This window comes from Apteryx rowi, unplaced genomic scaffold (assembly GCF_003343035.1).
Source record: "Apteryx rowi isolate R43461 unplaced genomic scaffold, aptRow1 scaffold_170, whole genome shotgun sequence".
Taxonomy (NCBI): domain Eukaryota; kingdom Metazoa; phylum Chordata; class Aves; order Apterygiformes; family Apterygidae; genus Apteryx; species Apteryx rowi.
In genome coordinates this window covers 173,045-198,248 of record NW_020447975.1, presented here as the reverse complement: position 1 = coordinate 198,248, position 25,204 = coordinate 173,045, and the positions used below count along the sequence as shown (strand labels likewise).

The window sequence follows — 25,204 nt, the reverse complement described above, 5'->3', positions numbered from 1 at the left end:
CTCTGGGGCATCGGCAGTGGATTTATGCCGCGGAAGTGGCTCAGGGCTGGGTGGCTGGCGGCAGCAAGGGGCCATCACGAGGCACGTTTCCTCGGCTCCCGTCTCCGAACGAGGGCCCATCAGTGTGCTGGCTCGTCAGGGAGCTGGGCCAGGGSGTGCAAACGGCCCGTCGGGGGCGAGAGGACGAGGAGCCACCGCCCGGCCGGGCTAAGACTCAGCTTCCACCCAGGTGCATTGATTTCCTGCAGTCTCCATGCCGTAACACTCCTGATAAAATTCCGGTGACGCTGGAAAAAAGCACCGGAGAGGGTTGCACAAGTCCTGGCTCTTTTTCAGCGCACCGGGAGTGCAACGTCCCGAGGTTTCATGCCGTCGTTTGATGCTTCCCCCTGCTCCCGTGCAACGAGCAGAGCGTGTCGGCTCGCTCCGAGCTGACCACCTGCACGAGCTGCGGTGAAACGTGTGTTTTCCCAGCAGTCTGGCCCGGAGGAAAAAGTCTGCAAAATGACACGTTCATCAGGTTACAGTTTGCAAAASTGATATTTGTTTTTCTAAGGTGCTAAATACAGAGCCCTGTCCAGCCGAGGACGGGGATGCTGCTGGCAGCTCGGGAGCACGAGGGGAAGCGCTCGCACCGCGGCGGTGCAGGAGGTGCAAGGGAAAGGAGAAGCTCTTGTCTAAGGTAGCTAGTGCTTGTGCGGGCGGAACTTATCTTTCCTTATCTAACGAAAAAGAAAGTAAATGGGAGACTTTGGAACCGGCGCTTGCTTTCAGCCAGAGCTTTGCAGCAGAGCTGCTTGTCCATGGAGCCAGCGGGTCCCGTTGGCGTGCGTCAGCCCGTCACACCAAAGAGACTAGYTTTAAATGCAAACAGAGCGGAAACGATTCCTAGCCCAGGTTTACCACATTTTTTCAAGCTTTTTAAATCTGTAACCACCAAAAGATGTTCAGAGCTTTAAAAATGCAGCTTTTTACCAAGAAGAAGCCGAAATCGAAGGCGGAGCAAGCTGGGACATGGCATAAACAGTACGTGTGACTTCCTACCGAGAACACTTGCAGAAAGGGCCAGGCGCACTGATTCTCCTTGTTTTAAATCCCCCGGAAAGTGAGATTTTTCTGAAGCTGCTGATAAATTATGTACCACCCTCTCTTGATCTGAAAGGCCAGGCAGGTTCAGCCGGCAGGGACAGTGCCCACCGCTCCCCAGGGACCGCGGGGGACTGGCCGCGCGCGGTGCTCGGCTGCGCCTCCCGTCTGGTTTTGCTCAATCCGAACCGCTCCCCTGACGCTGGAAGAGGTGCCGTTAGCAGATACCGAGCGCTTGACTCCGTTACAAATATGGCAYGCAGGCGGCAGATAAAAATCTGCTTGTCCACAAAAAGACAGATCTGCAAACCCGTTTCCCGAAGGATTTATTTGGCTTATGAAGGTATGCATTTACTGCAGCATTGCCTTCGGCGCAGACCTCTCTCGTGAAGGCGGCCACGAGCTTTCCCCGCTCCCTAATTTGCCGCTTGGGCTCRTTTGGGCAGCAGAACATCTCTTTCCTGTTACGAGCCGGGGCAGGCGTCTTGCTGCTGCTGCATCCTTCCTCCTCAGCCCAGCATTGCTGTGACACTGGGTCACGCCGGCGTGACGGGACGCAGTCACGGGGATGCGGGGACGCGGATGCGGGAGAGCCGGGGCCAGGCGTCGCAGGCGGGCATCGCTCCGTCCCGCAGCACGTGACGCCTCGCGAGGAGCAAGCAACTCGGAAAACTAGTAATACTGAAATAATGTTGAGGGAAGCCAGGGAAAGCCGTAATTTGGGAGCTCGCCCAAGGCCCAAGAAGGGAGTCGAGCGCGGCGCCCGTTCCCGCGCCTGGGGGGAACCGGCCCCCCTGCAAGGAGCCTGCCTTCCCCCATCCCGTTTTTGGCAAACGCCCCGAAGAGAGTCAARATCCAAGCAAAGGGAGAGAAAGCCCTCAGCGAACCTGCTATGTGACCTTAAGCGAGTGGTGGAGTTAAACTTTCGATGAGCCCCCGGCCCAAAGCAGCGGCGAGCAGCTCTGACTTGGGGTGACGTTAGTGCGGCTTGAAAGCGCTCCTGGCATTGGGATGCTTCCGGGGTAGTTTTACGGATCGCCGCAAGGAAGAGAAACCACCTGCTTGCAGAGGTAATAAGTTCCTTAGCTGAAAATATTTTTCACGCGTACCTCCGGAACGGGGGGAGTTTGTTTAGACGTTYGGGCTGCGCTTTTGCGAAAGTTGGTCTGACGGCTGCGGCATTAAGCACTTTCACATTTTCCTTTTTCCATTTTTCTTGCTTCGTTTAATTGGGTGGCTTCTGCTGGCATTTCCTGGTGTGCAGATGCCGCCGCACGGCAGCGCCGGCCGGGAAAGGCGGCCAAGGGGCGTCTCGGCTACCTCGTGGAAGGAGCCAAAGTGGGCGGGCAGGGATGGCAAAAGGTAGGGTCAGCGTTTTCTGCAAAGAATTGGCTTTCTTAATGACTACAGCTTTTTTCCAAGGAAAGAAAGGGGGGGGGGAAGAGAATGTGCTGGCATTCAGATTTATAGCAAAAGCTCAAATCTCATTAATACGGCACCTTCTTTTGGCTACTCTTCGATTAAAAATCCAGCTGCCAGATCCTTCTTTGGCATAAGCAGAAAATGTTGCGCTAATTCTAGTCTCGGATCTRTGACCGGCGCGGATGAAGGGAGACGGCCTGGGTGGAAAAAGAGGTTTTCCTCTGAACGCGCCGCGTTCTCAGCGTCGCCCGTGGGCTGCCTCGGCGCCGTCCCCAACGCTTCACCGGGTGCCGCGCTCCCTGCGCGGTGGACACGGACGCACCGCGTCGCTCCACGTGTTGGTTTGCCATCCGGGGTGCCATCCGGGGTAGCCCCTGGGAAGCTTGTATTTTTTCTTTTAAAACTAAGAGCTGTTGAACAGCTGCATTCGCAGTCAGTACAGGGGCGCAGCTGGCACATGGGGGCGACGGTATTTTGGAAATCAGAGGGTCTAACTGTTCCCAGAAAAGTCCATTTGCTTCAAAGCGGCCCAAGGGCCGATAAATGCAGCTTTACGACTTGCATATCCCTGCTTGAAACTACCGTGGAAAAACTTTTGATGTTCAGATAAACCGAAAGGGGTGCAAAGCTGCTCGCAAGCGGATTCGCAAGTGTGAAGTAAATCCAGCAGGAGAGGGGAACTGCATTTTATGTGTCTGCGGGAGGACAGATCGAGTAATGTTCCTAGCAGGAAGGGCCTGGAGCGTGGCCTGCAGACCAGAGCTCTCTCCAGATGGCTGGAATACGTTAAATCCATCTCCASATTTTAAAAATAGCGCTTTTTTTTTTTTTTTTAATAGGGGATTGTCCAGAAAACGCCGATCCTGAGTGCCCGTGGAGTCAGGTGAGTGGGGAGACGTGGATCGATCTCGCCGGCGCGATCGCACCGCCGGTTTGGAGAAGCGTTTGAGCTGCTTGGAGGAAGCGCTCTGCACAAGTCCGAAGGCTCCTTACAGCAACCTAATTGCACCCTGGAGCGGGCGGCGCGCTTATTTTGAGCAGCGGACCGTTCCGGGGAAGTGACCACAACGTGCTGGTTCCCCCTCCGAAGGCAGGGGAGGAACGGCTCCCGCTGGGAGCGGGGCCGGCTCGCCGGCTGGGCAGAGCGCCGGCTTGCGGCTCGCTTGGGGTCGGGCAGAACAAAGCGGGGACGAGTCCGAGTGACTCATACCTTAATACCGCTTTTGGCTTTGATCTTAATCCTGACCATATTTTGGGTCAAACTGTGTTTCCCATCTCCGAAGTTCTTGAATCCAGTGGTGACTTGCCCTCCTCCAAGCTGGCACTGAAACCGTTGCATTGCTTTCCTTTAAGAAAGAAAAAAAATGCATTTTGGCCTCAATGTAAAGAATTCACATCAGTTTTTCTTAACTTACCAGCTAGCTTTGTTCAGCAAAGTGCCAAGCTCTGYGGCCGCGGCTGCATGACGCTTCCCGGAGGCGTCCAGCACCCTCCTGCCAGCTGGGCACCCCCTCTTTACCGCCCGGAGGAGAAAGCGGGGCTCAACCCCTTTTTGTTTTCTTTTTTTCTTCCTTCTTTGCAAATGATTTTGCGCCCAGASTTACTTTAACTGTCACATATTTTCCCCTCCAATACGCTCGACAGCATATTAATCACGCTTTCCTCTGAAGTTCTGCGATTTTTATGGACTGCCAACTGCACAAAGCCAGTTTGGCACCTTCTCTTGCAAATCAGGCCTTCGATGGCTTTACCATTCGTGTTTAGGGCTGAAGTATGTGTGTCGCTTTGGTAGAAAAAACAGAATTCTTGCTCGTATTCCATAGCAATTGCCTCCGAACAGAGACTAATTGCTATAGGCAGGCAAATGGAGGTAGCAAAAATGTACAGCTGTGACTAGCGCTTCTGCGGAGCAAGAGATAAAATAATATTATTAATAAGTTGTTYGGAATAGTTACGTAAGAGGCTTTTTCCTGCAACGGAAAATTTCCCAGGGGAAGGATTGTGTTTTTATTGCTGAGGTATTTAATTCCTTTTCTGTAAATTAAAAGTGCATGAGCATCTATGGAGAGCGACGATTCCTCGCGCCGGGACCCGGCGGCGGCAGCGGCAGATCTGCTTTGCGGCTCTGGGCCGGGCGGGAGGAGCGGGATATTCCCACGCGCCGCTCCGGTGCTTCTGCRCCCGCTGCTCTGACTCGGGCCATAAACCTCAAGGCTTTGAAGGATTTTGGAGAGCTGGGCGAAGCTTGGGGAGGGAGACGGGCTGCAAGGTGCTGGGAGAGGGTCGGGGTCGGGGTGGGGGGGGATGGAGGCGTCCCATCCCTTTGAGTGCAAAACCGCGAGATTTGGCATCTTTTCCTGGTGTGAGTGCGGATTAACCGCCGGCCGGGCRAGCTGTCCGCTCCGGCCGTTTCCAGGCCTGTCGGGACGGTGATGTGCCGGGGATGCTCAGAGGCTGGGCAGGCGATGCTGCTTTTTGGAAAAAAACGCCGTTAGGTGCCTTTTCCCCTTGCACGGCGGCGGGGGAGAACGGCGGCGGCTCTCGGCCGTGCCGCGGTGCGTGGGAAGCTGGTCCAGGCGGCGCGCGCCCGGCCCGGAGCCGACAGGCAGCCGTTACCCACGGCTCGCTCTCCCCGAGGGACCGGTCTTAATGCTGTTATTTGTTATCAAGGCAGCGTGGATGTTTGCTCGTTCGAAGGAAGAAATAAGCAGAGAGAGACTAAATAGAAAAAAAGAAATAAATTTGCTGGCTTAAGTAAACAGAAGAAAATTCCTCAGTAGCAAACGCTTGTGCGGAGGCTGCTCCCGAATCCCTCCCTGCAACGGCATCGGGCTCCGGGCAGACCCGGACCCAGGGCCCCTCCGCGAGAGGGGTGACCATAAAATACACGTTTCTGCCCGTAAAGCGGTGCCCTGCGGCAGGGCCTGGGGCTTCGCCGGCTCGCCCTGAGCGGCGCTTAGGCGCTTCGGAAAGCTGCTCTCTGCGTGCGGAGGGATCCGAGGTGGATGTTTACAGCGGGACGCCGACTGCCAAGTCGGCTGAGCGCCGTCCGGCAGCCAGTGTCCCAGCTGGGGGGTTTTGCCTTGCTTTCGGGCGGGATCAGCCGCCTCCGGCRGGCTCTGCCGCCCGCGGGACCGCAGCGTGGCACCTCTGCAGCCGGCGGCGCGAACACGGGCTTAAACCGCCTGGCACGCGCTGCAAGAGCGTTTGGCCAGAGCACGAAGCTGGTGGCGGAGAAGGAGAAGAGGAGAGAAGCGTTTTGGCTGGGGCTAATAAATAAAGCTTAGGCTAATTGAGTGCTGGGAGCTAAGGGCCAAAGTACTTCCAAACACAGAGCAGATTCCAAATCTCTGTTTTCCGGAGGTTGAATTACTTTCCCCTTTTAAAAAGTCGAATCGATCTCTGCTGCACCGCTTTACCAGAGGAATTTCTCTTGGTTTAGTTCATATTTTGCCCCCTGAAATTGCTTCTGGAATTGGGCACTGCTGGAGGCAGCCGCGGATGGGAGAGGCAGGCCCACCGAATCCCTGCCCGGAGCGAGGAAGCCGGCACTGGACATCGGTCTCGTAGCATAACTCGGGTTTTCCCAGCTCCTGCAGCTGGCGACGCCTCCCTGCTCCTCGGTGCCTTGTCCCCGGGTCCCCAGCGTCACCCCCTGCCCCGCGGGCGCCCGCTGCCATCGGTCCCGGCTCCCGGCATCGCCACGGCTGCAGTGTGGGAATGAGGAATGGACCCCRATTCCTTGGTTATTTTCCGGGTACTTTTGTTTCCAGTCTGCTTCCCTGCAATGTCCCTCCTTTGGCTGCGTTTGGTTTTAATACTCCTAACGCTGGTCTTGTGCTGTTTAAAGATGCAACATTTCCTGGCTTGGTCTAAAACTGATAATCTCTGGAAAAGGATAGTTGTGGGTTTACATCAGCTGTTGTTTTGGACAACCAACTCTCCAGAGCTATTAGTTCACCCAGGCTGCGCGGCGGCCAGGCGGGATGGGACGGGACGGGACGGGATGCTCCCGCCCTCGGCAGACGGCTGCAAGCTGCTGCCCGCGGCCCCGGGGAAGCCGAGGCGGCGGGGACGCGGGCGCCCAGGTACGGCCRCCCCGGCCCCGCGGGGGCTGCCCGGCGGCCTCGCAGATCTCCCAGCTTTTTGTTTCAGTCGGGGCTGGTCTCAGCAGCAAAGCTCGGCACGGAATCCGAAGCTCTTCCAAAGCTGCTGGAGGAAGGAGCCGACTGCAGCRGGAGCTTTTTGCAACGTGGTCCGGCCGGAGCTGGCGAGGAGCTAGCGATGCTCCTGGTGGACAAGATCGCCTTTAGCGAGCGCGTGCCTCGACCTGCCTGCGCGCGGGGCGACGGTGTCCCGGGCAAGCTTCAGAGCGGGGATTTCGCGAGGACAAACCCACCCCTGTGCACGCAAGCGCTTCTTGCAAAAGTGGTGGAAACGCTCCCTGCGCAGGTGGTCCAGGGCAGCTCGCGATGAAACACCCCGCGAGACACCATCGGCCCTTCCTCCATTTATATTCCCGAATTAGGGATTTTGTTTTCATTCCTGGCCTCTGTTTACATTCCTTGTATCCTAGGTTAATTCTTCCAAAACTCGAGCGGTAATAGCATCCAGCGCATTACACCCTTGGAAAGGTCAGGCACAAGGAAGCATCTGCAGGAGGGAAAGGCTGGAGAAGGGTGGAAAAAATGAGCACACGTGGGAAAATGTGCGGTGAACTCCTGGGACAGCTTCAGCCTTTCTCCAGCCAGAGGGAAAACAAGGTCAGGCTGGTGGCGAGCTGGTAGCGTGAGCTCGTGTCCGGGGTCTGTTTTCAGCTCCGAAGACATCGAGGCGAGAGCTGGAGCCAGGACTCGGCTCGGAAGCACAGATGGAGGTTTAAAAAGTTACTGTTAGGCCGTTATTTTTAAGAGGTGCTTAAAAAGCTTGTTCTGCGCCGCAGCAGGATGCAGCGGAGCGTGGGAACTTCGCTTCTGGCTCCGTCCCCGGGCCCGTGCCGTCGGGGTCCGCGGTGGGGGCGGAAGCCCCCCGCTCGCAGGTGCACCCAGCCGAGCCCCCGCCGCCCACGGGGCAGGTTCGCCGTGGGGCCGGGGCCGGTTATTTCGACACAACAGTGCTCGGTGAGTTAAAAGCAGGCAGGATGCGAGGCGGCGGCGTGCAGAAAATAAAGCATYATTTTATATCCGGCGGGTGAAAACCAATGTTTTAATTTGCCGCAGCAGCACGTGCGCCAGGCCGGTGCTCCGCGCTCCTCTGGGCTCCGCGGCAGCGACGCTGAAGCCCCCGCGACCGTCTGGCTTTGCCCRCCGGGGCTGTGCGGTCTGCGCCCCGCGGGGCCCCCGGCCGCGGAGCACGTGCCGGCCGCAGGGTGCGGGCGGCCCCGTTTGCACCGCAGCGCTTGGCTGCGAAGGTGTCACACGTGCCAAGAAAACGAGAGGTTTCTCAGCCACGAGCCTCTGACGTTTGAGGCATGAGCACCGGGGGCAGGGAAAACAGTGCAAACTTCCTTAAAAGTCCTATCGCCGCCCTCCTCATCCTCCCAGCTCTTCCAGCCCCCCCCCCAGCCCCAAAGTAAGGAGAACCATCCCTGCACCGGCTCCTCRGGAGCCAGGCGAAGCTCACAGCAAATCTTTTCCTAGGGCCCTTCCAGACATCTGAGCTCCGCGTGGGGATGGCTTGTTGTTTCCAGCCTTGCCGGTCTCTCTTGGAGACGTTTATTCCGCGTCCTCCCCGCGGGCGCGAGGACGCGGCGCTGCCGGCCAGTCCGTGCCCCCCCCCGGCGTGCCGGCGGCTCCAGACCCCTCCGGCTGCTCCTGCTGCTTTTGCGAACGCTTCGCAATCGGCAGCTGGGGCGTTAAAAAGAAAAAAGCTGCCGTTTTATTAAAAAGCAGTCGGCTGTGTGGGTTTAACTGCCTCGCTTTGGCTCTCGGGGGCTGCTCCGGCGGGAGCGCGTGCCCGGCCGGCCCYGGCCCGGCGCTCGGCTCCRCTCGGCTCCGCTCGGCTCCGCTGCCAGCAGAGCTCTTGGAAAGCGCTGCCTGGCCCCCGTCAAGCAGCACGCGCACAGGAGCAGGCTCCAAAAATGCAGCGGGAAGGCAATTTTTTACTGAGCCCTGCTCGATCCTTTCACAGGATTAGTATCAGATGATGAATACACGAAAATCATCTTGTGTAGGTTTTTTAGATATTAAAGAGCCCGGCTTCTTAATTTTCTGCAAGAATACCAYGAGACGTTCCCAGAGCAGCCCGGCTTTCCCTAAACAGCTTTTTGGAAGGGGGTGAAATACTGTTATTTCTTTCTTTTTCTTTTCCCCTCTATCATTTCCGGCRACAGCTGTTTACATTTCGGAAGAATTACATCAGTATTAGCAGAGCGCAGCTCTTCTCCTTTGAACTCGTGGCATTTCTTGTGCAGGAGCTCCGTGACACGAGGACGGCCGGCGGCGAGCCCCAGCAGCTCCGCCGCGGAGTCCTCACGGCAGCGCGGCCACGTGGGCGCCGGCGCCGCTTGGCTCGGCCGGGCGGGAGATGCGAGCGCCCGGTGCCCCGCCGTCCGAATTGGGGCAGTTTTGGGGGCAGAACCCGGGAGATTCGCGAGCCGCTGGCGGGCAATCGCCAGGAGCGGAGCAGGACGCCTTCAGGGAGGAAAACCCGCACACATCTCTTCTCTGGTTGCAGGAACTAGCYGTCGCCGCTCGAAGTCGAAGGCGGCAGCAGGGTCTCTGATCCCGCACCCCTTCTGGGGGCGAAACCGAGGTCTGGGCAAGGTCCTCAGATGTCAAACCGGCCTCTCTAATGGGGGAAAAGCAGGTCGGACCCTCTGTGGGTGCCGCAGCTCCRCGGGGGCTTGGTCGCGTGGTCTCCAGCAACACGTCTAATAGCTGTAAATCGTAAAACCCAGAGCAGAACCTCGGGATTATCCCTTCGGATTTCTGCACAGGAAACGTAACTGATGCCGGTAGCTCCCTGGTGGCGAGTCCTCTGGCTGCAGGGGAAAACGAGGTGCCTGCAAAGGCCGCGTGCCAGCCGAGGTGCAGCTTTCGGGTGGAAAAGGCCTCGTGTCACCTCTCTTCGTGAAGAGCTGGGTTTTGCTTTCCGCTGAACAGACGTGTTTCATTCCCGGCGGGTGGTTTCCCACCTCGCTCAGGCGGGACGCGGCGGCCAGCGCTCACCCGGCCGCGTCCGGAGCTGCCCTCGGCACACAGCGGGCGCCTGCAGAGCCYGGCATGGCCTCGGAGGCTCTTCTCCATCCTTCGCACGTCGCCCTCCAGGCCTGGCACTTCCCAAGTCAGGATGCAGGTTTCCCATAAGGAGACTTTGCTCCCAGATAAAGTGGATGCGAATGAAGGGATTTGCCCGGCAAACGCGGGCTTTTCCGCTGCTCTGCAGGCGGAAGCCGGGGAGCTGGAGCTGCGCAGGCTGTGGGTGCGGGACGGCCGCCGGCCGCAGAGGCTCCAGCCCTACAGAGGGTGGCAATGCCACAATTTGGGGCATTTTTACATGGGCTGGATGCGTGAGTTCGCCATGCGGGAACAACAGCCCTTCCCTCGGCATGCAGAGCATCCCCGGAGCTGGCACGCCTGGTCTCTGGCTCCTAACAGGGACAGGAGCCGGTAGCTGGTGACTTCTGCTGAAAGCAGCCAGCTTTTGCAGACTGTTCCCCCTATGCTTTGGTTACGCTGTGTTTTAAATTTCATATGTACTTGTTGTCTGAGTTTTTTAATATTTCCTTCTATTTCCTAAAAAAAAAAAAATTTAACTTTCGCCAAAAGAATAAAGAAGTTTGTTCCCTTTGGCTGTCGCTGTCCCCTGAAATTCTGATTTTTGTTCCAGCATTAGGTATGGCAGTAAGAGCTGGACAACACAGTTAAGAACTGAGTGTGTCCAGTTTTGTTGCCCAGCGCTCCGCTGGTGGAAGGGTGCTGCACAAGCGAGCTGCAGAGCACCCGCATCTCCGCGACGGTTTGCATCCCGCCGCTCCTTTGATCTCCGTCCCAGACGTGTCCTCTCCCGCCTGGAGTCCCCAAACATATATTTTCAGGAGGGAAGGGAGGGGGGGAATGAAAAGCAACTGGATCTCCCCAGCGCTCTGCGGCATCCAAGAGCGCGTCTTGAGCGGAGCTTATCTTCCCTCTGCAGCCGACGGGCGCTCAGGAGACAGACTCCAGCCTTTGGACCCGTTTCAAGGCATCTTCGCTGGTGGCTGGCAGGGAAGAGGGAGAAAAACCCATTCGGGACCTTCCCTTGCTCTTCTGCTTTTCCGGGTGGCAACCGGCCCTGCGGCAGCTCCTTCAGCCACCAGTTCCCTGGGGTTTTGCTTCACCTCCTGGCTGCGATTTGGGTCTCCCAGGGCTTGATGGACGCAGGGAGCACGTGAGATGCTCCAGGGTGCCCTTGCAAGCAAGGCCTGGCAGGGTGGGAAAAGGGGCCAGGAAAGCGCCTCTAGGGTCGCGTCTACCGTCCATAAATAAACCAGGGGATGTATTTATCTTTTCCTTTGGAAAAAGGGGGGCTTGCAGGCAGCAGCAGGTCCTACCTCCCCAGCGGGAGAGGCCCTGGCTGACTCCTCTAACATGAGCGCAAGCGAGGTTCGCAGGCGCTGTAAACCCGCCGGAGGCCCGGGTGCACCCGGCCCGAAAACGCCGAGTTCCCACGGGAACCTGCCTCGCCGGCGGCTCCCGCGGAGGACGGGGACGCAGGGGACCTCGCCGCCCCGCGGACATTCCCAGCTGGCTAACGCGGCTCCAAGGTCACGGGCCTCAAAATCCCAGCGGACAGCTGCCAGAGGAGCAGAGGGGCCACGGGAATCGCCGAAACCCATCCGGGGAATCCCCGGCAGCGGGGGGGGGGAAAACCCGCTTGCTGGCCTTTTCCTCCGGCTCYGTTGCCGTTAGCCATCCCGCGGGGCTTTTCCCGAAAGGGTGCCGGGGCCGAGCCTGTCCTGCCTCCCGTCCCCTCGTGCTGCACCTCCTCCAAGCTCCGCTCGTCCCTCCCACTCTGTCCCCACCGCCGGCTGCTGTCAGGGAGCCGGGAAGGGCTGGGGAGCAGCGAGAGGGCTGTTATCCGAGCGAGGCTACCGGTCTGGCTCGGTGCCTCCGGCGGATGCTCGGGGCCCATGGACCCCCGCCGCGGGCTCGCCGTCGCCTGGGCGCTCTGCCTGCTGCCAGGTGAGCGCCGCGCCGTGCCACGCCGTGCCGTGCCGGGGGGGGGTCCCGCCGCCACGGCTCCGGGGAGCCGAGCGGGAGCCCGAGGGGTGCCGGGGCGCCGGCGGGGGCGGCTGGCTGCTCCTCCCTGGCCGCTCGCCCGCGGGTYGAAGCTCGGCCGGAGCGGAAAGAGGGTCCCCAGCAGCGGCCGCTCGTGCTTTGCTTTTATCCGACGTCTCTCCGCACGCAGCCCGGGCTGGGCAAGCGGCGAGGTAAAGCGAGCGAAGCCCTTGTCCCGCCGGCCACGCATGCACCCGGAGCCGGGGGACGCTGCCGCCGCCGCCGCGCGCGTTTCCACGCATCCCCGTGGAAAAGGGTTCGAGTCGCAGAGCTCGGAACTCCTCTAACCGCGCCGGCGCTGCATGAAGCGGGGCGAGCGGCCGCGGAGCTGCCTGCCGCTGCTTAATGGGGAACATGTGTCGGTGCCTCGCGGCGGGGCGGCGCGGGGGCGAGCGCGGGGGCGAGCGCGGGACCGAGCCTCCCCGAACGGCGCTTACGCGGGCGGCCGGGTGCCCTTCAGGAGCGGCCGCGCAGGGTGGGGGGGGATCGCGGCTCTTGCAGGCTGCCTTTCGGGGGGGGGACGTGGCAAATCCGCGTCTCCGCCTCCGTGCGGACAGCAGCGCGGTGCCTGCTCGGAGGGAAATCCCTCCCCGGGGAGATTCCCGGAGCGCGGCTCCGTGCCGGCCGCCGGCTCGTTAAGGGGCGGCTCGTTAGGATGAAGGTCCGGAGCAGCCGCCCGGGCGGGTGGCGATGGCAGGCGGGACGCGACCTGTGGTGCGGGGATCCAGGGGATCCCGGCAGGAAACGCCGCGATTCCGCCGCTTTGGGTGCTTTGAACCGCGCGGCCGTTTTGCTCCGTCAGTTTGTTTTTGCAGAGGGGGGAGCTGGCTCGTCCCCCTCCAACGGGTCACCGAGCCGCCGAACGGCGCTGCCGGCTCCGTCGGGCACGGCCAGGAYGCCCAGGGCTTCGGCAGCGGGGAAGGGGCTCTGGCACCGGATTTGGGGTGGCTGCAGCCCCGAGGCCGGAGAGCGGGGCCAGGACGCGCCCGGCCGAGCAGCAGCGAGAGCTGCCGCCGTCGCTTCCCGCCGCCGTTATTTCATTCCTTGGTGCTGTTTTGTGCCGCCCCGCGTTCCAAAAGTGGCAAAGCAGCTTCTCCCTGGCTTTTTGGGGACAGAAAGCCGGGATTATGGAAGCACAAGGTACTTCTGTAGCTAACGCTCTGCGGTGGCTTGTTGAAGATTTTGTGGGTAACCAGGAATGTTGCAGAGCACGGGCTTGCGATGACTGATTTTGCATTCAGCTTCGGTATTCCCTGCTTTCCTCCCCGCAGCTGTATCAGCGAGCAGAAAGCAGTGTGTTTCCTAACGCCTGATGACAAGCRCAGGCTTTGCCACCGCAACCCGGGGAGGAATTTGGGGTTTTCAGCATTTCATTGTGCAAAGGGGGGTGGACAGAAGTTAGAGCTAGAGAGAAGCACAGGGACGTCTGGTCTGACCTGCTCCCTCTCGGGGCCTGCTAGCTTTTGCCCAAATACCCTCTACGAAGCTCAAAGGATTTCTAGATAAGCCAAATATTTCAGTCCTCCAAAAGAAAAAAAAAAACCAAATGTGCATCACAGATGGGGTCCAGAGGAGCCTCCGATGCCACCAAAGCCCCCGTGGCGGCAGGGACTTTGTGGCGCAGGCCCCCGCCGTGCGCACCCGAATGCAGCGACCGGAGCAGCGCGAGGTGCAAGCTGCAGCGCCGGCACCGCGGGGCCGCGACGGCGGGYGCAGGAGCCGCGACAGCGCCAGCTTCCGCACCCGCACGCGCTGCCTCCCGCACGTGGGCTGGAGCCGTTAGAGAGGAAACGGGAGAGAAAACAGCACCGCAAATTTTAAAGCGCCGGATCGTGCCGTTTGACCCCGGGGCCACTCCAGGTTTTTGACAGATGTGGGCTTTCCGCCTGCTCTGCTCTGCCGGGCTCCCGGGCTCCCGCGAGAAGCAGCGCACCGCGAGCGAGGGGGGCACGGCCCCGCGCGCTGCTCCCGTTGCACATGCGTGATGTTTTGCTCCAGCTTCCAGYGGGAAATGGGGCTGGCACAGCCATGGCCAGGTCACGCCGGGCTGCGCGGTCTGGATTCGAGTTCCCCTGTGCTTTATACGCCGCCGTCAGCCTGCGCCTGGAGGCCCCCGAGCTCTTCCTCTCTGGAGAAATTCTGTCCTGAGCTACGGAAGTGCCCGTGGCCGGCAAAACAGCTCGGTTTTGCAAAATAGTATTTTTCCCCCAGCCATAAAAAAAATAAAAAAGAAATTCTCCCACCGGCTCCGCTGTCCAGCTCGGTTCTCCTTAAATTGCAAAGGGCCGGAGGCAACGATCACGCGCCGAAGCCCATCGCCAGGACAAGCTCGGGACGCAAGACCCTTGCAGCGAAAGCAGCCCCGTGCCRAGCGCGGCTGCACCGTGCCGCGTTGCGCCAGCTTTCCCGCGGGTCCCTTTGCAACCCGCGCCCCGACGGACTCGGCAAAGGGCGGTCTGAGAGGGGGGCGAGGGGGGACCCGTCCTTCGCAGGAACTTTAGCACCGGCTCGGGCAGGTTACCGCACGCATCGCGCTGCCACCCAGCAGGCTTTGCTCCCGCGAGCTGCTTTCCCAAAGCGTCCGCAGGCGGAGGGGATGGAGCCCCCAGGAAAGCGCCCATTTCCAGCGCTGCATTTCGGCAAATCCCTTCACCTGGGCAAGGGGAGGGCAGCGGGAGGCCCCGGCGGAGGGAGCAGGCGTCTGGGCCCGAGAGCATCCCCCTCCGGCAGGTCTGGCTGCCTGGGCTCTTGCACGGAGAACTTATTTTTAGTGTTTTGGCAGGAAAGGTAGCTTTTATTCCCAGTATTGTTTCCCAAATGTGCTTTTTTTCTTTTCAATATTTGACCTGACAAGAATCAAAAGTTTGGGCCCGGCAAAAGCTCCAGTTCCGAAAGGAGATATTTGAGGCTTCCTGCCTTGGCGGGATCGCAAGCAAAACATGTGGGTTTTGGTCACTTATTTATGACAGTGATGTCACTCCTGACAAGAAAATGGGACTCGGTTCTTTGGGTTGCTAAATCTCCTTGACAACCTTTCAAAAGGCTCTGATTAATTTAATCCAGTTTAAATACTCTCAGACTTTTCTTTCTGCCTCGAGTGCACCCACATCTGTCTGCTTTCCGAAATGCCTCCCCTCCCGTATGCGCATTCCCCGGACTTTGCCATCCATTGTTTTAAGCTTTCTTCCCGCTCGCTCGGTTTCTCCAGCCGCCGGTGCCACGGCAGCAGCCCCTCGAAGGTGGATGGTGGCAGCCGCCTGCCTGGAGCGGGAGCAGTGGGCTGCTGTGCTCCGGCGCCTCGCGGTCCCGCGCTCCGGCGGGATCACCCCGCATTCCGGCAGGATCGCCCCGCACCCTCGGAGTCGGCGTGTGGGATTCGTCTGCGGTTGGCTGCAGCTCTTTGTGTCCACACGGGCTTTATTTCTGATAAAAAATGAGCACAGAGATAATTTTAAAGAGAAGGAGAAGAGGGCTGGTCCCAGTGCAGGTCCTCGGCGCGGTGTTCCTGGCTGAGGAATCGGACGTCTTTGGTGCGCAGAGCCGTGCAGAGCCACGCAGAGCCATGCAGAGCCACGCAGAGCTGCGTGGAGCCGTGCAGAGCCTTACAAAGCCATGCAGAGCCATGCAGAGCCAGGCGGAGCTGCGTGGAGCCATGCAAAGCYGTGCAGAGCTGCGTGGAGCTGTGCAGAGCCATGTGGAGCCATGCAGAGCCATGCAAAGCCGTGCAGAGCTGCGCAGAGCCATGCAGGGCCGTGCGGAGCCATGCAGAGCTGTGCAAAGCCATGCAGAGCTGTGCAAAGCCATGCAGAGCTGTGCAAAGCCATGAGGAGCCGTGCGGAGCCGCACGGAGCCCTGCAGAGCAGCGCAAGCGATGCTGGCCGTGGCAATACCTGCAGCAGCAGAGCTCTGCCGTAGTGTGACTGCTTGCTCCCCTCCGCACCTCGGGGCTGCCATCCCTCGCTAGTCCCTGTTCCAAGTCAGTCGTGTCCGTACGCGTTGCTGCCTGTGGTTTCGGAGTTAGATGACTGCTGCGAAGAGCGGGCGTTTGGCACCCCGGGGGCGCCCGTGCCTGCTCCCGGCCCGGCCGCGCGCTGCACCGAAAGGCAGCGAGGAACGGCAGAGCGCTGCGGCCGTGCGCCGGTCCCGGAGCGTGCCGGAGGGAAAGGCCGGGGCGGCGCGCTCCTTGCTTGCCCTTGCGAGACAGCCGGGGCGGGCTGCATCCCGCTGCCCTGGCATCCCGGCATCCCGGTGTCCCGTGCCATCATCCAGGAGCTCCTGTCCCGTACCAAAACCCCACGCTTCGCCCAGTGCCCGGGTTCGGGAGTCGGGCTGTTTGCAAGGGCTTTGCACAACCCGGCTGGAGCACGCGGCTGGGAAGGTGTTTCTGGGGGGCTTTCCCGGGAAAAGGCTGCTTCGGTGTAAAACCTGGGACACGCTGCTGAGCGCAAGCAATGCAGAACCAGAAGAAAATTCCTCGTGTTCTCCCTGACACTTTGAAAGCAATGTCGTTTCCTTGGTGTTACCTGAAATTGCAGCTTGGCAGTCAGTGCTGGAAATAATTTTTCCTAGAGATGAAGTTTGCAATTTTGCATCTCTTAGTTAGAACTCATGGAAAACGCTGAAGTTGTTTATAAAAAAAAAAGTTTATCAAAAAAAAAGAAAAAAGATGATTTTACAGAATGCATTAAAAATCAAAGACAATGCTCCTGAATGGGTTTGGGACAGGAGCTGGGAATAGCCTGGGAGCGGGCTGCAGCCTGCGGGTTTCCCTTTCCATCCCCTGCAGCCGGACCCTCGAGCAGGGCCCTGCCCGCTTGATTTCCCCCAAAAACACCTTGGGCAGCTTTGAGGCTCCCGCCGCTTGTGTACATGGGTAGGAGCCCGTTGTTCTTGGGCTCGTTCCCGTGCAAATAGGAATTAATTTTGCTTTTCTTGGAAGACAGCGGAGGGGCACGGTGGCACGTGGCAGCTGGATGTGTCACTGTCCCGCGGTGTCCCAGCTCCGTGGTCTTTCCCCGCTCATCATCTTCCCTTGTGATGGCCTTTGATGACCGGTCTTGGTAACGAGGCCTTGATTTCCCCGTTGGGTAATGGTTAAGATGAAGCAGTTTTTAATATGTTTTTTAATGTTAAATAAGGTCAGTCTACCACARAATATGCTGGATCTGATCCCCTGCATCTCTTTTTTTTTGGTTTCCTGCTTTCTAGAATTTCTTTTTGCAGGGTTTTAAAGGTCCTTACCTCAGCTCGCCTCGGCGAGACGCGGAGCTCCTCGGTTTAGCAAGCCAGCATTGCAGCTTTGTCGCTCCGACTGCAAAAAATCCCACCTCTTCCCAACGTTCCTGCCTGTAAAAGCAACTTTCCATCCTGAGTTTTTTGCCTGGGAGGCGACATTCCCAGCTTCTCCTGATGACAACCTCGTTTTATACCCCTATAAATACCAAACGTGATCCCTCGGCGCGTTCTTTTCCTCTTCCAGCCGCCGTTCCTAACGGTGCCAGACTCTTATTTGTAACAGCATGAGACATCCGGCAGCCGCTCTCTGCCCGCGCGCGGCGAGCAAAAAGCTGGGACATCCCGGCCATCGCCTCTGCTTCCCCTTGCTCAGCAGAGTCTCCTGCGCGTCCCCCCCTTGCCCAGGACTTGGACCATGCGCGTCTACACTTAAGGAGACCCGAGGGGAAAATTGCATCGTAAAGAAGAACCCCCGCGCGTGGAAGCGGTGCCGTACGGGCGTGCGCGGAGGGTTTGGATGCGATGCTCAGCCGGCGGGTGCAGGCCTCTGAATGAGGATGTGCACCGGGATATTCCAGGGCGATATCCGCATCTGACCCCGCGGCGTGGGTAGATGCTCTTCCCGCGGGGTGGTCTCCGAGCCAGGCGGCTTTTCTGTCGGGGAGGCTGGGAGAATAATCTCACTAGGTCTAGGTCCTTGCAGCGAGAGGAGCTCGGATAGGGAAAGCGAGGAAAGAGAGAAAYGGCCAGCTTTACCCCCCAGCTAGACCGCCGAGATTTGCTCCAATGCAAGAAAATTGCCCCTGAAGGTGCATCCTGCCGGGCTTGCTGTTGCTGTGGGCGTTGGGCTCCTCTGGGCAAAACCAGCCACGATTTTGCAGCCCAGGGCTCCCGCTTCAGCCTGTCCGATGCAGCGGCTCGGCTGCTCCCAGGGCACGGCTGCGAGCGGCCCCAGCAAAGCCGACCTAAGCGGCTCGTCCTGGCTCGTGTTTCTCCTGCGGCTTCTCCAAGCAACGCTCCCCTCCTCGCCCGCCGCCCTGGGGCCGCCGCGGCACGTTCGGCGCGTGCACGCGTCTGTGCGTGCATTCACACGGCAAACCGCCCGGACGGCCGCAAAAAGATATAACTTTCAAAGTTACAGAAAAGTCTCTTTATGTGGTGGCGATACCCAGAAATACCCACGCCTGCTGCTGGGGTGGGGGGGGGAGAGAAAGGGCACCCGTTCATCCGGGGCTATTAAGATGCTTGTGCTGGGTTGAAGCAGTGCTGCGCCGCTCCTCTGCAGCGGCTCCGCACCCGCAAGGAGCCACGGGAAATCTCCGTGCCCACAAGGAGCCGCGGGAAATCTCTGCGCCCCGCGGCAGCCTCTTCCCCTCCGTTTGCATTTTTGCATTCCAGGATGCGGCGACGAGGTGCGTCCCTAAAGCAAACCCTGTAGCGCACAGCGAATTTACTGTTCTCCTTGACTGCCACAACCGCAGGATGCCGTTCACGCGGAGCCGGGGGGCGCCGGGATTTCCCTCGTCCCCTTGCGAGGGCTGCGCCGCTCGCACAGATCCTGGCGCTGGACAGCACGCGCCTGGCGCGGCCGCGCAGGTCCCGCGTGCCCCCAGCCCCGGGGATCGGCGCAAGGAGGGGTCCCTTGCTGCCGGAGCGATGGTAGCAGCCCAGCAGCGGCCGCCTCCATCAGCAGCRGCAATTGCAGTGGTCTAGAGGAAAAAAAGCATTTCCTTTTCACAAAGCACAAGTGCGTTTTTGCTTTGGTGGAGCTGGCTGGCGCCGGCACAGCACTGCCTGGCAGCACGTCGGCACCTGAAGGGTGCAGCCTCTTTGCAGGCCACAGGTGGGCTGGAGAAGGAGGAGGAATCYTCCTCGATGCCTGTGCAGCTGCAGCCTCTAAACCCTAAATGACCCAGCTTAAAACCAGCAGCTCCCTGGGGTGGCTCAGCAGCTGTGGGTGCTGCAGGTGAGATGGGGCTGGGGTGGAAGTGCAATGGGGTGCAAATGCCTTGCTCTTGCCCCAGGTCTCATGCAGGGCATGCTCTGTGTTTGGGGAATGGCATCCTCCTGCCGATGTGGTGCTTTGACTGATGGGATCTCTCTTTTTTTCTCTCCCCAGGGTTCAGTGATGCCTTCAATATTGACACCAAGAGGCCCAAAATCATAGCGGGCTCCAAGGAAGCGTATTTTGGCTACACAGTGCAGCAGCATGACATTGGAGGGAAGAAATGGTAAGTGAGCTCTGCGCCAGGCTTGGAAGAGGTGGGGGGTCTAAAGCAACCTACCAAAATGCCAAATATTTCCTTCTGCTCTTTCCTGTTGCTGGTCTGGGGTGGGTTATGCTGAAGGAAATCAAAGTTCTGCTCCAGGTGATGCTGGTGCCAAGCCCAGCTATGGAAAGCAATTTTGCACCAGATGAGAAAAGAAGTCTTCTGCCTGTCAAAAAGAGGAATTTTAAGTGAGGTCTAATGGTATATTTAATGTCTGCTGTTGTAGGTGTGTGGAGGGGAAGGGGCAGTGCTGGGGTGCTGGGCTCTGCCGGGTGAGCCTCAGTTGTGGTTCTTGTGTCTGTGAAATGGGGCTGTTGGGGAGGCGCAGGGGGCTTTTCGGCCGGTTTCTGCATCCAGATGGCAAGGGTGTTGTGGGACCTGGGGCCAACGGTGACCTCCAGCAGCAGGTGGAGAGAGCTGCTTGTGGTGTTTCTGGCATTTCTGCCATGGAAAATGCCTTTTCCCCCCAAGGACCTCGGTGGTGGATGAACCCCGGTGCAGCCTGTCGCTCTGCCCTGCACCGGCCTTCCAGCATGTGCAGCCGGGCTGGGGCAGGTGCTGGGAGCGGGGGTTTGATTTCACTTCAGCAGGTTCACAGTTCCCTGAGGTTGCTCTGACTCCAAAACTCAGTGGAAACCCATTTGATTTTTGGGTCAAGGCCATTCCGTTTTTATATAGTTTCCACCAAAGAGCTGAGGTCTGCAGAAGCGATCAAATCTGCCTGCGTTGGTTAGCAATGCAAGATGAAACTTGGATGAATTTCACTCGGGTTTTGGGTTTCACGGCAGACGTTTTGCTCCTAGCCAGGGACTATCCACAGCTGGGAAAGGAGAGGAGCCGGTGCTAAGTGGCCACTTGGCAGATCTCAGAGGAGACACTTAATGTGCTCCAGAGTCCATCCAGCTACTCCAGYGATGAGGGCAGCCCAAAAGCACATGAAACTCCCTGCAACTGCAGCGCTTAACAGTCTGGGGTCAACAGCCAGGCTTCAAGCAGCAAGCAGACACTTACTGCAGACTGATACTTCTGAAATTCAAAATAAGGCGCGTGAGCTTGGCTGGTGTTGGAGGGAGGCGCAGCGGGAGGCTGGCAGAGCAGAGCCCAGAGCTCGGTGCAAGCTGTGGGTGCTCGGGGCAGCAGCTAGGGAGGGCTGGATTTAACCTCGGGGTCCCCAGCTCTTGTCACCACTGCCCCGAGCATCCTTAGTCCCCATTTCCCTTCTCTTTAATACCAGGTCAGAGCCGTCTGCCCAGGCCCGCTGCACCGCGCTGTGCGTTGCTGCTGGCTCTGCGCCCCGGGTGCTGTAAGGCCACAAGCATTACATGCTTTTTCCAAATTGTACCATATATTGAGTTAATTACAGATGGAGCCGCTGGTAGCRGTGCGGGTAGGGGGGCTGTTATAACAGCGATGGTACTGCTGCGTCTGTGAGTGCCCAGAGCGCTGGACTGGTGCAAGGGAGGTGATTTGGGGTCCAGCGCTCTYGGCAATGATCCTGATGGGATATTCGCAATTAAACATGCGCTGCTGTTATCTCTCCTTGGGTCAGGGTTTCCCCCCGCTGCCCAGCGGGGATGCAAGTTGGTATTCCTGCAGCGTTGAGTGGTGGGATGATGCTCCGCTCTCCTGCAGGGTCCCGTGCTTTGTGGGAAGGAGGGCAGGAGTGCACCCTTTCCCTGCACAGCTCCAGCCATGCTGAGCTCAGTGCTCCTGGGATCACGGGCAGCCACCTTGGCTCATCACAGGACAGGTCCTGAACAGGGATTTTGGCATCCGAGTCTCTCTCCTGCTTCTCTACTTGCTTTTGGCCTTGCTGTGCCCAAATTGCAGGGGACAGCCCCATGGGGGGGGGAGGGTCCTTCAGGTTTCCCGTCGGAGGCTCAAAGCCCTCACGTCCATGTGCTGCTGACCAGCTTTTCCAGTGCTTCAGCTCAAGAGCTTGYGCATGGCATAAGGCTGCTGGCAGCCTGCAGAAAGCCAACGCAAGCGGGCATGCGTGCAGGAGTTCAGGCGCTGCCAGCTGCTTCTGCTTGCTGCTTCTTGATAAGTGAAATGCTGAAACCCTTGTGGCTCAGGGAATGGAGRCATCACCGGAGGACCTGCTAAATCAACACAAGCTCTTACCCTGCTTCCCTGTGACTCAGGCATTTAAAATTGAACAGGGGAGAGGAATAACCACACTTGCCAAATGCCTTGCAATTAGGGGTTTYGGGGACGTTTTTGGGTGGTTTGCTCTGAAGGGCGCAGTCAGCAGATCCTCCCTCTGATTCACCGCTGCCCACACGCGCAGGCGTTGTGCCAGGAGCGATTCCTGGCCAGGGGTTTTCTAGGCACCATGGCCACCCCGGGTGCCGGGGGACGTCCTCACTGGGTACATCTGTGTGTCTCTGGGCAGGTCTGCAAATGTCATCAGGGAACCTCCACCTGAGCTGATGCTGCCTGGGCAGCAACACGGACTAGGTATCTCCTGGGATCCTTTTGGTCCTTGCTGGCTACGGACCCAGGTCAYGCAACGGTTCCCTGATCAGGCAGCTCATGTTTAATAGCCAGTAGCCAGAAGCTCCCAGTGCAGAAGAGAAGCCTCTGCCCTTTCTTTGCTTGAGAACATGGATATTTACCCCAAAAAATACTTTTTTTTTGAGGGGTAAAGAGTTTTGGGCAGCCTGACAGCACAACTGCTTGTGGCCAAAGGCAACAAAGCCAGGAGTAAACACAGCTGTCAAATAGGTCCAGATTTGCATGTATAAAGTAAATTCCTGCTATTTCCCCTGCCCAAGGCAAGGGCAGAGCTGGCAGGGTCTGCTCCCAGTGACAGTTGCTGTTGCCTTGGTGTCAGGAGAGCTTCTTCAGCGTTGGATGGAAATATCACAATTTCACTTGAACCTTCAAGCCCAGAGCCGGGTGTGGGTGCAAACTCCTGGAAATGTACCATTTCCAGGGCAGCCCCGTTGCTTTGCGCCTGTCCCAGCCCRTGGGGACCTCTGTGCGGTGGTGGCCTGTGAACCATATGGTTTTGAGCTTGCAGCCAGGTGGGCTGGAGCAGTCAGGGGTGGCTCAGCTCAGGCTGGAGTGCTGTCATGCCTTAGGGTCCATCTCTGCTCCATCTGTGCAGGGGATGGTCTGGTTGCACAGTCGAACTGAGGTGGTTTGAGTAGGATGCTGCAGACAGAGCAAACACGCAGCTGGCAACAAAGTCCCAGAGCCCATTGCTGTAGCAACTCAGGATTAATTGCTCAGCTGATCATGTCAGGACCCTCAGTCTTGGACAGGCACTGTTAGACTAAGTTCAGATTTGGTAGGTTTAGCGAGGGAACCCGAATGCAAAGTGTCCTCATGCACCGAAGTGAGGCACAGCAGAAGGCTGTGAGCACCTTGCCGCTATTGCCGAGGAAGCACGCAGAGCCTCACCGAGCAGCGCGGGCTTCATTGCCAGGGGAATATCAGCTCAGCCCGGTGCCGGCATCACTCACCCGTACTCCACTGTGTGTGCAAACGACTGACAYGAGGACTTGTGTGCTGGTGCGTGCAGGTCAGGCTGGTTTCGAGCAGACCCTCAGTTTGCACATGCAAGATGGGGTGATGGGGACTGAGCTCTCTGGAGCTGCCCGTCTGACACCGCAGCATGCGCTTGTTTTTTATTTTGCACTGATCTCTGCTGTGAAATATCTTGTACCAGGAATTGATCCAAAACCCCAAAAATGTGATGGTATTTGACCTGGGCTCTGCAGGAGACTTGGCTTCCACAAAGGCATCTGATGGTCAGGGCTAAGCCCAGCAAACTGTTTAGAGATTGCAGTTCCCCCAAAGCAGATAAGGAACAGGAGCTAAGCGTCTCTGCCTTCGCATTCCTGCCCACCTTTGCTTTTGGAGAATATGGGGKTTTTTTAATATTTCACTTGATTCTGTAAGTGCCAAAAATTTCCCCTTGGAAGGGAGCAGCATAGCTGAATGCAAAYGGCATGCACGTGTGCTGACCTTCAGGAGCACGGCTCTGAGGTGCTCGGGCACCGGAGTGYTCCTCCAGTGCCGTCCGTAGGCGGGAATGTCACTTTGGACCATGGGAAAGCTTTCAGGGACACATGCAACAGGAGATGGAGATGCTGCAGTGACACAGCTCAGTTAGGGACGCTGTTTTGGGGCTTTTCCACTCCTGCCRCGTGCCTTGGGGCTGCCACCGTCGCTGCTGGGGTTGGCGAGGGCCTGCTTCCCCCGGGAAGCAGCGGAGGGAGGATTTTGCTTCCTTTCCGAGGCAGGACGCTGGGTTTGGAGGCCACATCTGGCTCGTTTTGGCCCTTCCTGCATCTCTCCTGCCAACATCAACCTAGACTTTGCTGTAGCTTTCTCTTCTGTCTCTTCCTTTGCATGAAAAAAGGTTCCCTATGCAAAATAAGTGAATGTGCATACATAAATACAATATGCATTCACATAGGCAATTATATGGTATAAAATGTCTATTAAATATATGTACATATTTAAAAAATAAAGCCACCATGACTCACTCTGGTTAAAAGATAAATGACCGAACAAGCAAAACGTCTATCGTGTAAACCCAAGGGCCGCAGGGGGGGAGCAGCTCTGCCRCATGATAGTAATTCTGCAGCGCCTCGGCCCCTTCCAGGGGCTCGGGAGCTGGCAGAGGCAGAAGAAATGGGAACGAGGAGACGAAACCACAGCTYGCTGGTGAGGCAGAAGCCAGGAAAGGCATCCTTGAATATCAGCCCTGAAACGTCCAGCAAAATCCACCGAAAAGGAGCAAAGGAGCCCCGAGACGCTAAATGGTTATCTCAGAAACGCGGCTCGTATAGGAGCGATCGTTATAACAACATGCGAGAACTCAGCTGCCAAGCGCCAAATGTGGAATCTGAGTACTTTGGCTCCCGTGCTCAAGTCTGAGTCTTTTAATGCTACTTCTGGCCAGCATAGATGGTTTTAGAAGGATTTCAAAGCTCTGTGTGTGTGTATATATATATATATATACAGGCATATTTGTGTGTGTGTACACAAACTTGTGTAATATTCTGTAGGTACATACTTAGTTGTGACTATTTTCCCTTTTCTAACCTTTAGCCGAGGGAGCCAGACAGTTTGCACATGGGGGCTATAACTGCAGCCCTGATAGTGGAAAATCTGGGAGGAAAGAATTCGGCTTATTAAACTCCAGGGGGAAAAACGCTGGGATATACATTCAGCTCTAAAAGCCCGTCAACTCGTGGGGTCGCTTTCTCTGTTCGCCGTCTCCCGGATCGGTKGGTGACTTTCGGTGCTTTTCTCAACGCTTTTTCATTAAGCTGGTGCTGCGATCGCTGCTTGCTCCAAGTGTGCGAATGGAAAAAACGGTGACGAAAGGCACCGTAACGAGCAGCGCAGCTTTGTGCAGCAGCAATGACTCGGGGGCTGCTTTGCCCCAGTGCAGGCAGGACGTGCAGCGCCYGGCACTGAGGTCTGAATGTCCCGAAATACCTGGTGCCTAGTGCCAGCGTGAAGCTTGGGGGGAAATTGGAGCTGCCCTGGCGTCTGTGCTCAGACTGAAGTGGCTGGACAGAGGTTTTGGTTAGAGAAGATGGAGTTATTTTAAGGGCAGMRGCAATCGCGTTGTTATCCTGAAGGRATGACTTGGCCTGGAGCTGCTCCTCTGCCCCAAGTCACATTTTTGGCCTGTGCAATGTTTTGGGGTAGTTCAGGTGTGAATTGTGAGTCCGGTCTGGCTTGTAGATGGATTTTTTTTGGGCAAAATAAGTGTGTTCAAACATGCTGAACCTCTCCTCGAATGCGCATGGGACACRTCCCTCAAATCGGGGCGCTCCCCTGCCCGCGCACGGTTCGGCAGACCCCCGCGACCCTCGCACAGCACGTGGGTCTTTGCATTGCCTATGACTTGAATTACTTTGAGTTTTGGGGGGAAAATGTTCTTGAAGGTCCACGATCGGGGGG

The 25,204-nt window shown here is 58.0% G+C and overlaps 1 protein-coding gene across 1 annotated transcript in view; it reads left to right on the top strand.

Annotated features, from left to right (window-relative positions):
* The first annotated feature begins 11,620 nt into the window (after positions 1 to 11,620).
* Positions 11,621 to 25,204, top strand: part of ITGA11 (integrin subunit alpha 11) — a 61,948-nt gene continuing 48,364 nt past the window's right edge. The window contains exons 1-2 of the mRNA XM_026060720.1: positions 11,621 to 11,672; positions 19,123 to 19,234. Coding sequence (XP_025916505.1) covers positions 11,621 to 11,672; positions 19,123 to 19,234 — 164 coding nt within the window. The remainder of the gene's footprint in view (positions 11,673 to 19,122; positions 19,235 to 25,204) is intronic.